This window comes from Prosopis cineraria, unplaced genomic scaffold (assembly GCF_029017545.1).
Source record: "Prosopis cineraria cultivar Desert tree isolate PC_DT_omini unplaced genomic scaffold, ASM2901754v1 PC1, whole genome shotgun sequence".
NCBI lineage: Eukaryota > Viridiplantae > Streptophyta > Magnoliopsida > Fabales > Fabaceae > Prosopis > Prosopis cineraria.
This window is the reverse complement of record NW_026555332.1, coordinates 45,645,558-45,659,414: the sequence shown is the minus strand read 5'-3', so window position 1 is coordinate 45,659,414 and position 13,857 is coordinate 45,645,558. Positions and strand designations below refer to the sequence as shown.

Genomic DNA, 13,857 nt, shown 5'->3' with positions numbered 1-13,857 from the left:
TTTTTATATTTTCCTCCTTTTATACTAGACAGTGTTAATTTCATAACGAAGACAAGCTGAATAAGAAAACAACACGTTAACAAGCATCAAATCAGGAATAGAAGATAAAGGCAGAGAATAAACAATGCCGAGCTAAAGAGGAGGAATACATATTTATTCAGTTATAAGTCTTCTATTGCATACAACCCCTTAGCTGCAAAACCTTTATGTGTGGAGTATAAACTATCAGTGTTCATAAATGACTTTCAAGTTTCAACCAGAGTGAGTGACAGACATTGAGAGGGTACCGAATTGGCCAACAAGAAAGAGATTAGTAATGGTATCAGGTCCGATTTTGTGCAAGAGCCTAGGTCTCTGTAGTCTTAGCATTAGCTTCTGATAGCAAAGGTTCAAGTTCTCCTTTCCGGTACAACTTTACTGTATCTGCATAGAAAGCAAAGTGTTGTTATGTTGGAAACTAAAAATGATAAAAACTTTCCCAAATCACTAGAGAAGGGAAACATACTGATGTTTTGAACTTCAGATATATTCTCTAAAATAATACTGCTTATACAAAAGACAATGGCAAAAGAAAAATATACCTGTACAGCCGCCAATGTGTTTGCCACCTGTAATGGAGAAGAGAATTCTTTTAAGTAATATCAATTCTATCCAAATGAAAACATCAAAAGTAGATTTGCTATGTAACCTACTCTTGCTTGCTCGAGAAATCATGGAGGGTGATACTTTAATTTTAAGCATTCAATAACTTATTCAAGGCACATAAGGAATTAGTCTAGTCTATAATTCTTACTTTTGTCACGACAGTAAGGTTTATTTATCAAGGGCAGAATGTTATTTATCTCTTTACATTACCCCTGTAGATATTTGTAAAGGCATGTAAATTGCTGTATGTGAATTTTTGTGTGAGATTCTCTAGGGACACGTGTCATTGTATGGCTGGCTAGTTCACCTGGATAAGCCATATATCACTGTGCTCATTCAGGCTGGAAATACGATTTCACTATTCACTATTTCTGTGCTAAGCTTCCTGATGGCACTCTGATTTATCTGACTTAAGTATTCGTTCCTCAGCTGAGCGAATATCCTTTTTCTCTTTTCTTCTTTCGGCGTGCATCACAGAGTCCCAAGTTTTTTGGGTAAAAATACAGGCTCTTAGTTTCACAAGTAATTTAATAACACACACACAAGCCAAGTTTGTTGTCCTTAAATTAGAAGCATTTTTTTTTATGACCTGGATGCATATATGATTTAACAAGCCATGCCCATCCTTTAAACCAACACAAATTTGCCAGACTCAGAATACAGGAACAGGGAAGTTTGCAGGAGGTTTGGCAATATCTAACAAAATTTTTATAACCTTTCCCCGCCTTTTTTGACCAATAATTCTTGACAACCCAGACCCATGTCATAATTTATAAATAAAACTGGGAACTGAGACTGGGGGACATCAAAAAGCAGATACTCATATAATCTTATATCAGAATCTTTAGTATCACTCCCTGCCTCCCTGGATCAAAATCAGAATTAACAGTCTGAGGCAGGAGCAGGAGAGAACAATTAATCAGTTATCAACGTATCCATGACTAAAGCTTTGTTTCTTATCAAATTCTAGCCACTAATCAAATATTTTGCAATGTGGCAAAGGCATATGACACCACACCCAAAAAAAAAAAAAAACTAAAAAACAGGCATCTTGCAGCCAATGACACAGGCTAAATCCAAATATTTTCCATCTTCAACAAGGTTCCAGTATGCCCCCAAAACAAAAGTCCTTCAAAAGGAATCGAAACTCTAAAGTGTAGGGATTATCAACAGAAATGTTTTGTCAGCATCCCAGCCAGGCAGCTACAAAAGAAACGGCAGATATCGTAATGCGAATAAATCTCCAACTGATATGAGAGTTGTATTTATTGCCTATGCATATCAACAACAACAACAACAAGCCTTTATCCCACTAGGTGGGGTCGGCTACATGGATTGCAAGACGCCATTGTGCTCTATCATTTATTAAGCATTTAGAAATATTATTAATTAAGAGATCACGTTCAACAACTTCCAAGAGTGTTCTCTTAGGCCTTCCTCTACCTCTCTTAATCGGACTCAAAGTTATATGTTCCACTCTTCTCACTGGTGCCTATGCATATCATTAAAGAATAATTATATAATGAAAAAGGTACGCACCAATAAAAACATTTGGCACGGTGTGTTGACCTGTAAGCCTCTCCAATACCTTTTGCAACTGTGGCCCTTGTGGACCTAGATATATTCAAAATACAAAGACAAAAAGAACAAGTTATAGAACAAATGCCATGAAGCACACAATAAAAACTGATGCCTATAAAAGCATGTCAGATGTAATGATTTCCCCCTTATGTTCTGTTGTCAAGGAACACATGGTAGAGTGAGGAGACAATAATGAATAAGAACATTTTTATTGGCAGTCGAACATGTATGGCAGGCACTATGCATGCAGGAGATTGAAAAAGAGTTCACTTAAAATACACTCTTCTAAAGAAATAACTGATAAAGGCACAAAAAAAGGACAGTAGAGGGGGAAAACGGTTCAGAGTTGCTGCAATATTTTTGTCATTGCAAATAGCGTTCAAAATAGTTTCTCTTCCCTGGTGTCAAGAGAAACCTGGTTTTAGTTGGCCATTCATGAATGGAATCAAAATACTATTGTGTATTGATCATATAATTTATATCGAATTTTGAAGCCTCCTCTAACCTGTTCAGGGCTCTGACATGCTGAGTCCATCATCATTATTTAATTAACATCAAATCTTAATATCTAAATCACTGGTAAATAAACAGCTAATTATTATTAAAAAGTTGTTGTTTCTGTGTGTGAGAGACTGCCGCAAATTACAACGTTTACAAAATCTCAAACACCTTGATAGTACCCACAAATGCAAGGACATTTTGGCTATGAAGAACGTGGGGCATGCAAGGAGGCCTAAAGGTCTAACATGCAATCGATAAGGATGAAAAAGGAATCTGTTGTCCATTTTCTTAAGAACCTCACATGCAGGAAAGAACTCAAATAGGCTGGTTCATCGTCTGGCAACCAGTAAAGCATGGCCAGAAATGTTGAAGACATTCAGATCATAAAGGAGCAACAAAATTTTATTGCTGCAACACACTGTAACAATGCACACTTCAGACACTTCTCGCTCATGTTCGATCTCGTTCATTGTGACTGCGACTATCGTCAAATAAATGCTACATCGTATCTATATTCTTACTGTTCTTTTTAATAATAAGATTAATAATCTGTGGAAGTAATAAGACGCTACCATGCGCAAGGCCATACCCATACAAAACTGACTGCAAAAACTAATCTGAGAAGCTTCACGACTATACACAGATGATTCATAATCGATCAGGAAGGGATGAAAAAATTACCCATTTCGTCCAATTCAATGATCAATGGCTGCACGCCGAGCTTTTTAAACAGCGATTTCACCTCCAAAGAATACCTTCACACAAATTTTAGCATGAATGAATCCAGATTTCTCAAGTGATTCCAAATGCTCAAAAGTAACACCAAATTAAAAACAAAAAAACAAAAGATAAGTGAGATTAAAAAGAGTTGGGACTCACGAGCACCAAGTTTTGGAATAAACTACAACCGGGTTCTCATCAATAGTCTTCTTGATGCTCTCTTCAAGTCGAGACCCAAAAGAGGAAGCCATGGCATGAACTGACACAGCCCTGTATCTTCCCGAGCCATTGTTGCTGAGATTAATACTGGAAGAGGTTTTAAGGATGTGCCCCTCTTTGATGGGAACAGAGCAAACGAAGAACTTGGATATAGACAGCCGGCGAGTAGAGTTGAAAGAAACAGCGGATAGAGTGTTGAGACCAGCAATTGGCAATGCCATTTTCGTCGGCTTGGATCGAGTGTTGTTTCCACAGATTTGTGGGATTGACCAATCAAATCTCCTGTAAGCTGGGGGTATTAGTTTCTGCTGCCTCGCACCCCCGCTCATCTAACGACCAAACTCACCAAAGGCCACAGCTTTACCTCAATTCTTTAATTCCTAGTAATTACTACTTGTAACCTCGTAACCCGCCAGGCCGTAGCGACGCGGTTTTCTCACTTTAAACTCCAAAGCTAGGTGATTTTTATTTTTTTAAAAAAAAATGCCTTGAGGGCTATCCTGTGAAGCTATTGGTGACGTGTTTTGCATGAATATGGCCTTGTAGTTAGTTCTAGTTCATTCGAAGATCACTATCACCCTTTTCACTTCGCAAAGTAGTTGCATAAGTGGATCTAGCCGGAATAGATCCTTTCTTTTCATTCTTTGTTATCCTTGTGTATTTTTATTGTTTATCCTTCAAAACTTGATAATAATAATCCTCATCCTTTTCAATTTTATAACCTTATGTTTTTTTTTTAAATAAATTTGCCTGCAGTTGCTGAAGGCAACATTTTTTGTCAGTCACATAAAAAAATTAATTAATTTTATGTCATATTTTTTAAATTACTTTCCATGTTATATTTTAATAGAAAATATTTTTAATTTATATAATTTTAAAATTAGCCACTAGTTTTTGAAGTAGCTTATAAATATATACTGTGTATAAAGTAGTAGATTCTAGAATGCTTGTTATTTAAATTTTTAATATGTATATGATAACAACTTATAAAATAATTTTGATCTTATTCGTAATTATAGATTTTAAATTGCAGTAGGTCAGAGATTATGCAATAAAATAAGGTATCATTTATATTTTCAATATGTATATGTATAAAAAATTTAAAGTAAAATATTTAAATTAAAATATGCTGTTGTTTATATTTTTGTGATAAATTTTGAAATAAAATACATTATTTAATTTTTTGTATGTATAAAACAATAAGACGTCGAGAGAGGGGAGGCCCAAGATAGGTGAACTGGAAGCTGGGCCTGTCAGCTTCTAATTTACAAATCTAAACTTATTTGTAATGCTGACAAAAAAAAAAGACGAAATTATAATGAGCCCAAGATACATTTGATGACTTCAATGGGAGTGAAGCCCATGTTCTGGACTACTCCCCCGAATTTGGGTGACTCAACGGGACATACATGGGAAGACAATAGACGTTGAAATATGTAAATGATAGTAAGGTTTCACAAAATGCTATAATTATTTTTAAATCTCGAGAAATCTTTCTAACATTAATAAGTTTTTGTGAAATGATTAAGATACTTTCTATTTAAACTAACGTAATAATTTTTTGTTTTGCTTTAGTCATTGGTATGAGAAAAATAACCATTATTTAAACTAAAGTAATTATAAATATTTACAATACTTAGACTTTAGTGAATAAAAAATATGCATAATTATTTTTTCTATTCTAGTGAATAAAAAATTTACATAAATAAAGTTGTAATTACTTATTTTGTTTTAGTTATTGTCAAAATAAAAATAGTCATTACTTATACTAAAGCATTCACGCGTATTTACAAAACTTAGATTTCAATAAATCAAAAATTTGTATAGAAAAAATTGTAATTGATTATTATGTTCCAGTCATTACAAAAAAAAGTAATCATTGCTTAAACTAAAATAATTGATGATATTTACTTTTTTGAGACCAAAGCTCTTACTTTTTGTTTGTTTTAAACTTGAAATATTTTATTCATTTCATTAAAAATAATTAATATTAGAAAAGTTTATAAGGATTTGAGAAGAATTATGACATTTTGTAAAATCTCATTGTCATTTGCACATTTTAAGGGGGGTTCTTTTTTCATGTTCCCTAAATACATACATTGTATTAAAAAAAAGAGTAAATATATACCAGCAACCCATCTTTCATTTTTAAATTTTAATTTTGATTATTGTGCATTGTTTAAAATTTTTAAATTTTAAAAACATAGATCACGTGATTCAACCGGTGATGTAGTAAAATAGATAGCCAGAGGAGAAATAAATTTTAAAAATGAGTTGTAATTGATGCGAGGCGTTACAATCTGATGAGGCTTATTATAAAATATTTATTATAAAAATGACTTGGGAAACAAGTATACTGTGGATGTTGACACATATGACCAGGGACTTAGTCTTATGAATGGTACAGATATAATGAGGGACGCATGTTGGTGCTTGGCCTCCACAATTTGATTGGTCCTTTGAAAAAATTTGAGTCTTTTTTTTTTTTGCTTGTAAAAAATGTAAAAATTAGTGTTGATCTCCCATATTCTAAGTAGTTTTCATGTTTGCCCTCATGTATTCGTTTCTGGATTCATACATGCATTGATATAATGTTATCAACTCTGGTTTGTTGGTGCGTGTGCATTGGAATTGGCTAACATGTTGACCTCAGTCAACTCAACAAGTAAAGTGGTGTTAGATATCATCAATCAGTAATCAACATGTGGGAATTAATGGCACGGTTTTTCATGTGAGGATATATATTGCTAACGAAGACGATGAACTCAGGAGGCAAGGAATCTATTTCGATCACCACTCATACATTATATAGCTGGCTGGTTTTGGATTTACTCGGCAATAATGTAAGAAGCTAGCACGCACTTTGTGATCTCTTTTGAGATTAGATTCAAAAGGGCATACATACATATACATCAGCGTATAACAACAAAAGGATGGGCTGACCAGTGACCACCAGCACTCCTTGTGTCTCCCCAACATGCATGCATGCTTATTACGAGCTCCTATATATCTTTGTTGTTTTCACTCTCTTCTCATACTAATATAAGCCTCTTTGCTTTCCTCTCTCTTACACACTCACTCAAGTCTCTCTGTTCATGTTATTATAAAATTGCTTCAACATCCTGCCTGAATTTACGAATTAATTTCTTCACCTTCAACATTCTGAAAGTCAGGCTTCTGAATTCTGATTGCTATAGCTGTCATTTTTTGCGAGAAACCAATCAAATTATTTCTATATAGTTAAAGAGATACAAGAATTACAATAGCTAGTGAACAAGTTAACTCATATCTTATAAGAAATTTCACTGCTAATGTAAAAATTTTGTTAATGAGCAATCACTGGTAAATACTTTACCTTCGTGAGCTTTTTGAGTCATAAGGTGTGATTTGATCCTAATGAGTCCCAAAACTCAACTTACTTGAACTTTTGTTGATCAAATCATTCATAAAAGCTATACAAATTTGGCCATAATCAGATCAACAACTTCAAGTGATATATGGGAATAATGGATTATTTCAATGGACTTATTTTGATGTTTTTGTTGTGGAGTTATTTGCATCGCAGGCATTGCCATGTTGGACCTAATAATGTCACTATCCACCCACCACCAAAACTGATAGTGATAAACAGTACTTTCTAAATGTAAAAGCACTCAATAGGTACTGATGATCGATCAGCAGCTGATCTAAAAGACTAAAAATAATGCAGCATTATATTGTGTACTTGTGACGTTGGGCATACATCATCTCTTACACACTTTTTGCTGAAGAAATTAAACTGCTATATCCTTACCCATAAAACTATGTTCTTCTTGTTGATTCTGGGGGTAGCTAAGTCCACCACTTGGAGTCCATCGTCGACATCACCATGTGAAGAAAGAAACCCAGTTCAGAATAACATGCAGAACTAGGCAGTGCGTACACAGTTTGAGGAAGCACCAGAATAATGGATAGGGCCCTTTTGGTGGTGAACAAAAGCACAATATATATACACACACACACACAGTAGCCATCCCATGTAGTGTCTATTTTGATTTAACAGTCACTAATAATGTCTCCAATTCAAGAGGATCATGAGATGATAAAGCATCTATTTGCTGGGTGAGAGGAACAAGATGACAAATTGAAGCAGTGTTAATTGCTAGTCAGGCTTGATGAAAACTGTAATAATTTTCTCACTGACTTGAGGCTGTTCAAAAACACTTTTTTTTTTTTTTAATGAACTTTTGAATCACTCAGTATGGGCACCTCATATGGGCTGTTTCAATCTCCTTCTTAAGAATGTGGACAAGGGCTAGCATTACCACGCTAAAAAAGTGTTTGTGGGGACAAATGCCTCTGCATATATATTTAAATTATAAAAAATAAATTATTTAATTTTAGTCCTGAGAAAGCCTTCATTTATATCGGTTAATGTGACTGAAAAATGGTAAAAAAGCCTATTGGACAAAATTGTTTTAAGACTTAAGTGATACCTTAAATATAATATCCTTGTTTCTCCTCAATTTGGTGCATATGATGATAATCTCTTTAGGACAAAAATAATGATTTTGTATTTTTTTCTTTTTGAAAAAAAAGGGTCCAATTTTCATCATTGAACACGTGCTAATTAATTAGCTGCTACGAAATTAGGTCAGCCATGGTGGCCAGCCCAATTTGTTTCAAATTAAGTTCTCAATTTTGGCTAAGTTCGGCGGAGGAATTAAAAAAAAAAAAAAAAGCTGATTGTGAGTTCCTGACCAGTTTGGCTTTGAAGAGTTTTAGTTAATCTTGTAACATTTTAGTCTAACTCTTAGTTTGTTCATGTGAGAAGACTAAGGACATTATCATTGAATATTGGAGTACAAATTGAGAATCCCAGGAAGCGGATTCAGAGTTAGGGCCATATTATTCCTAGCCTCTTTGTCTTAGTATAATCCTAGAACTCTCTAGGTCTTTGATAGTTTTCTTAGGGGCTTAAATAATACATGACGTGCATTGCATTGGGTCTATTCATTATTTGCTGCCCTTTCTTAATTTTTCACTGTTCATTCTAGAATTTGATTTTTAGCCTTTGACAATTACTCAACTATTTAATCTGTTCAGAACCGGTGAAATGCAGTTCATTTACCATAGCTATACGCCTTCATGACCTATCATTCACCATCCAACCCAGCTTTTTCTTTCCCTTCCTTTTCTTTTTCAAATATTACAGATTATTTTGTTTGGTGATGAAAACAGCTAATCTTCTCTGATACATATAAGTGAAAATTGGAATCATCCCACGGATATTTAAGTTGAAAGTACAGAATACTCAATCATTGAATTGTAAACTAGCTATATTTGTATTTCTCAAACAGGCATGGAACCATGCTGCGATAATGATTAGCAGCCTTTTAAGTTGCATGAACTATGTTAAGGTTAGGAATAATGCTTTACAGAAATGATTTGACTTTAGCTTTAGGCATGTGCAGAGCGACAGTGGGTCTTTGGGACCTTACTATATTTTCTTTTAGTTTTCATTTTTTGGTGGGTCAAAGCCAAAGATACCCGTTTCATACAAGGAATAAATATCTTTTTCGAAGCCATCTTAGAATTGGCCTCTTCAAGAGAGAGAGAGAGAGAGAGAGAGAGATCAGAAACTGGGTATGATGGAGTTGAGCTGCATTCTCTTTTATGGGTCCTACCCATCTGATGTTAGAGGCTTGTGGGCGAGTTATCTAATCCCAAGCACTTGAGTTGCGGGCAATTGCACCATATAACTTTCTCAATCATTTTCACGATATTCAAGTCCGAAACATCATACTATTCCAATCGAATAAGGGTATGTGAAAAGCTAAGTTATGGGTCATCGAGTAAGGGGAAATAAGGAAAATAAAAAAATTAAATGGTATGTGAAAAGCTAAGTTATTCTCATTTCAAATCCTTATTAATTTCGTTTACATGTTAAATTAATTTGAAAGCTAGTTTTTGTTTCAAAACCTTGAAAACTATTACATAATTTTTTTAAGAAAAATAATGAGTAGATTAATAAAATTAAATTTGAGAGATCAAATCAATAATTAAAAAAAATATAAACCACTAATATTATATTTGGATACATATGGATTTGAGTTTTGGTCAAATTCCTTGTTCAGGCTCTTAAAAATTTGCAGATAGGAATTTAATTATATGTGTATGAATTTGAAATACATGAATTTTAATTTTAAGATTTAAAATATAAGATTTTAAATCTAAAATTCAAATTTACTAATCCCAGAAAATATCAATTATCAAATTGCATCTCACTTAAATGTTTTGAATCTGACACTTAGCTTGTTTGTCAATAAGTATTTACTATTGTGAAATCAGAATAACATAAACGATCCAGAGTGCGATACCCATATAGAAGAAATTAGCATCAGTTGTTTTTTTATTTTTATTTTTTTTGGTTTGCACCACTAAACATGCCAAGGGAGTCTGGTTTGCAAAAAAAAAAAAATTCAAACGTTGGAAGCAAGTGGGAAATTAAAGGAAGAAAAGGACTTGACAATCTAAGACAGAGCCTCAAAATAGAAAGCAATTAGTTATAAGTTAAAACATCACTTTCCTTTCTCTGCACCAAGTTCTGGTACTGATCAGCATACTTAAGATGTTGGGCTGGCTGATTCTATAGGTTAGAAGACAGAAGCTTCTTTGCCTAAAGATGGAAAATTTACAATGACAAACTACCTCTGAAGCTTCAAACAAAAGGAAAGCCGCAGAGAGAGAAAGAGAGATTGGAATTTGGAAATGAACTTGAAACTTTTGTCATTTAACTTGATTACAGAAGTATGATACAGAGGCTGTATACATCTCAAAAATAAAACAAAACCAAAGAATACAAATAAAAAGCCTCGTCATCCTGAAACCTGGAAAATGCCCAAAAACACATCAAAACTTGGGCCAGAGGAGAGGGCTCTGTTTCTGTGATATCTATTATTGTCTTTTTGTGTGTTTTTACAGAGAGTCGATAAGGGATGTTTTATGAGATCAGAACTGGGAAATGCATCGTCTATGGCCAGCAGTAGGTCGGTGCTTCTTTTGCCTAGTCTCTTGCTTCCAAACTTGGCCTATGTCATGAGCAATTTTCGTAGCATCAGATGAAGCACCAGATAGCCCTCTCCTTGTGAACCCAACTGCATACAGCCCTGCACTTCCTTTCCATCCATGTGGGAATGGCCTCTTTGGGAACCCATTCTTTGAGAAAAATTCACCTTCCTGTTCATATCGCAACAATGTCATATTAGTTCACTTCACTCATCCATACCCAAAAAGGACAAATACTTTCAGTTCAGTTCAGTTCAGAACGGACAGTTCTCTGTTTTTACTAATATAAAACTGTCAAAGGTTGCCCTTTTTTTTTTAAAAAAAAAGGAGTTTTGGGAAAAGTTCAAAACAGAGGATGTCGAAATAGAACTTTTTTTTCCCTCACCTGAAGCCATGAAGGGACATTGCTGCGATATCCAGTGGCTAGTACAACGGCATCAACATCAAGTTTTTCACCATTGACTAGCTCAACTTGGTGGTTGCTAAGCCTCTTGATCCCTGGTACAACTTTTATGTCTCCGGATCTAATCTTCTCCAATGTTCCAATATCCAGAACAGGGGTCTTCCCCTTCGTGTTTTTCAGCTCCAGTGGGCCCGTCGATGGCCGTTTTAGCCCATATTTCTCAACGTTCCCGAGCAACAACCATGCAAGAACCAGTAGGAGCTTGTCCACTAGCCATAGAGGTAGCCATTTCAACATCATAACGGCCAATTCGAACGTTGATTTCCCGAAAATCTCTCTGGGTAATACATGAACCTGTATGCCAAAAACAGAGCAAACCCGGTCAGTTTCAATTATTCCGGTGAAACAGGGAGGATTCACTCACTTGAGCTCTGTATGACATTTGATACTTACAGAGCTACGAACAACCATTGAAGGTGATGCATTATGGTTGCAGAGGTCAAGAGAGAGCTCCATGCCAGAATTGCCACAGCCCACGACGAGCACTTTCTTTCCCCTGAAACTTTCTCCTGACTTGTAATCACACGCGTGAACGACTTCTCCTTTGAATTCGCCCAGCCCCTCGATATCAGGCATGACACACTCGGCATTCTCGCCGGTGGCCACCACAAGCGATCGACAAATGTACTCCATTTCAGTTCTACAGGAGCCAACCGTGGAAACAGTCTTGACCCTCCACAAGCAGCAGGTCTCGTCGTACCTGGCGGATTGAACGCACTCGTTGAATCGCGGATTGATCTGGAAACGCTTGGCGTATGATTCGAGGTAGTCGATGAATTGTCGCTTTGTGGGGTACTCGGGGAAGTCGTCTGGAAAAGGAACTCTGGGGAGCTGACAGAATTGCTTGGGAAGGTGAAGCTTGAGCCTGTCGTAGGTTCGGTTCTGCCAGAGAGAAGCTATGCAATCGGCTCTCTCGAGAACCATGAAAGGAACGCCTTGTTCTCTGAGACAAGCCGCCGTGGCAAGGCCGGAGGGGCCTGCTCCCACGATGACAGGGCCGTTCACCCAAATGCAGCGCCGAGAGAACAAGTCTTCATGATCAACCAAGCGAAACAGGTTCTCCATGAATCAGCTGTAATGGAATTCTGGGTTACCGAAGGATCTGAGAAAGATTGATTGAGTGTTTGAAGCAGAGCAGAGGATTGGAGGTGGAAGGAATGAAGAGAAAGTCAGGGCTTAAATAGAGAGAGGGATTTGTTGGCCCAGTTAAAGTGCTCTTTCCCTCTAATAATTATTATATTATGTTATCAATTCAGTTTAATTTAATTATTAATAAATTTTATAATAATTAATTTTTTTTTATAAAATTTTAATATCATTCTTTTAAATTATTTCTCTTCTTTACATTTTTTTTAAATCTTTTGTTTCATTACTTTATTAGATGCTCCTTCCCGTAACTTAGTTTTAAAATTTCTCGAAGATTAGCATCCAATTTGGTCAGCGCCAGCATGTATTGTTTCACTGTCTTGGCTATCACAAAGAGTGAGTTAAACACGATTAAAAAGTTTAACTATATTTGTGTAAATATAATTTTAATGAAAAAAATTAATATTTAATTTATAATATATGCCAGATATACAAAAAATGATATTTCAAATAAAATAAATATCATAGGCAGTCTGTTAACTTTAGAATGCAATCAAAATTTCCAGCATAATAGATAGAGGGCTTTAATTTCTTACATCCTATATTTTTTCTTACACGACGCAGTAAAGTTGGCATAGTAGTTCCTCTGTTTTTAAATATAAATTCTAATATTAAAAACATAAAAATTAAATGAAATCCTAAAATATATGTATATATCATGTGAAAATTAAGTTTTTATTTTTATTCTCTATTTAATATCATAATATTTTAAACCCCAACAGCTTGGAAACAAGTATTAATTATCTTGAAAATTTATAGCATGACTTGCTGCCTCCGTTTTCAAGTGTAAGAAAAATTATCCTATGTTTCTTTATTTTTTAATTATAAATAAGACTATAAATTTCAAAAAGCATTGTCTGTCATGAATGGATATTATAATTAAATTAGGGGGAAAAGGTAGATATTAATTACAATAATATTTTATAGTCCAAATATTTTAATTTCAGACATAATTATTAAGACTAACTATTTTTTAAAACTGGGTGAGTCAGTTGAAATTCTTCTATCTTCAAAATGGGCGGAAGTATATTTAAGGGGGGAAAAATGAATGTGAAAATTAGAATTTATTCTATAACCGAGAAAATACGGTATGTTAGGTAGAGCTTGAGAGTCATGGAAGGCAGAGGTTTGATGCGCGCACAACCAACACAGCTATGCGAACTAACAATAATGAATAATCAAACCTTTCAAATAACTCATTCCATGTAGATTTTATGCATTTTTATGGGAAGGCAAAAGAACCCGGTGAGCAAATCACAATCTTGCGTTTCCATTGAGCGACATCGGATGAGCTGTAACTTCATCAATTATCTTTCTTTTTCTTTTTTGGTGAATATCGTCACTATTTTTCTTCATAACAAGAACAAAAACAAATAAACAGAATTGATATAGGAACTCATGATCTTTCATTTAATACTTCCTCTATCCAAAATTATAAAATAATATTGAAAGAATTAATTAATTTGATAAAAATATTTTTTATTAATAATATTTTTTAATATTATCTTTTAAAGAAAAGGAGAATTAAAATGATT

At 34.6% G+C, this 13,857-nt stretch overlaps 2 protein-coding genes across 3 annotated transcripts; both read right to left on the bottom strand.

The window, feature by feature from the left end:
- Positions 1 to 133: 133 nt before the first annotated feature.
- On the bottom strand, positions 134 to 4,087 carry LOC129320615 (glutaredoxin-C5, chloroplastic-like). 2 transcript variants are annotated; one of them, XM_054966146.1, is made up of 5 exons: positions 3,607 to 4,084; positions 3,409 to 3,482; positions 2,185 to 2,259; positions 582 to 608; positions 134 to 423 (listed from the first exon to the last, which is right to left on the bottom strand). In XM_054966146.1, exons 1-5 carry the CDS (start codon positions 3,993 to 3,995, stop codon positions 347 to 349), a joined length of 642 nt encoding a protein of 213 aa, XP_054822121.1. In that variant the 5' UTR covers positions 3,996 to 4,084; the 3' UTR covers positions 134 to 346. The 2 variants fall into 2 exon arrangements, with proteins under 2 accessions (XP_054822121.1, XP_054822129.1); XM_054966154.1 differs by lacking the exons at positions 134 to 423; positions 582 to 608 and adding an exon at positions 630 to 1,917 and having other exon boundaries at positions 2,138 to 2,259; positions 3,607 to 4,087.
- A 6,316-nt stretch (positions 4,088 to 10,403) lies between these two features.
- On the bottom strand, positions 10,404 to 12,305 carry LOC129292742 (probable indole-3-pyruvate monooxygenase YUCCA8). The gene is made up of 3 exons (XM_054930376.1): positions 11,570 to 12,305; positions 11,099 to 11,470; positions 10,404 to 10,884 (listed from the first exon to the last, which is right to left on the bottom strand). Exons 1-3 carry the CDS (start codon positions 12,239 to 12,241, stop codon positions 10,657 to 10,659), a joined length of 1,272 nt encoding a protein of 423 aa, XP_054786351.1. The 5' UTR covers positions 12,242 to 12,305; the 3' UTR covers positions 10,404 to 10,656.
- Between the last annotated feature and the right edge of the window lie 1,552 nt (positions 12,306 to 13,857).

Coding starts and splice junctions, on each gene's coding strand:
- LOC129320615 (XM_054966146.1), bottom strand. CDS start 3,995: ATGAGCGGGGGTGCGAGGCAGCAGAAACTAATACCCCCAGCTTACAGG. Junction 3,483..3,606: donor TATTCCAAAACTTGGTGCTC/GTGAGTCCCAAC, acceptor ATTTGTGTGAAG/GTATTCTTTGGAGGTGAAAT. Junction 2,260..3,408: donor CATTGAATTGGACGAAATGG/GTAATTTTTTCA, acceptor GAATATATCTAG/GTCCACAAGGGCCACAGTTG.
- LOC129292742 (XM_054930376.1), bottom strand. CDS start 12,241: ATGGAGAACCTGTTTCGCTTGGTTGATCATGAAGACTTGTTCTCTCGG. Junction 11,471..11,569: donor CAATGGTTGTTCGTAGCTCT/GTAAGTATCAAA, acceptor TTTGGCATACAG/GTTCATGTATTACCCAGAGA. Junction 10,885..11,098: donor ATGTCCCTTCATGGCTTCAG/GTGAGGGAAAAA, acceptor CGATATGAACAG/GAAGGTGAATTTTTCTCAAA.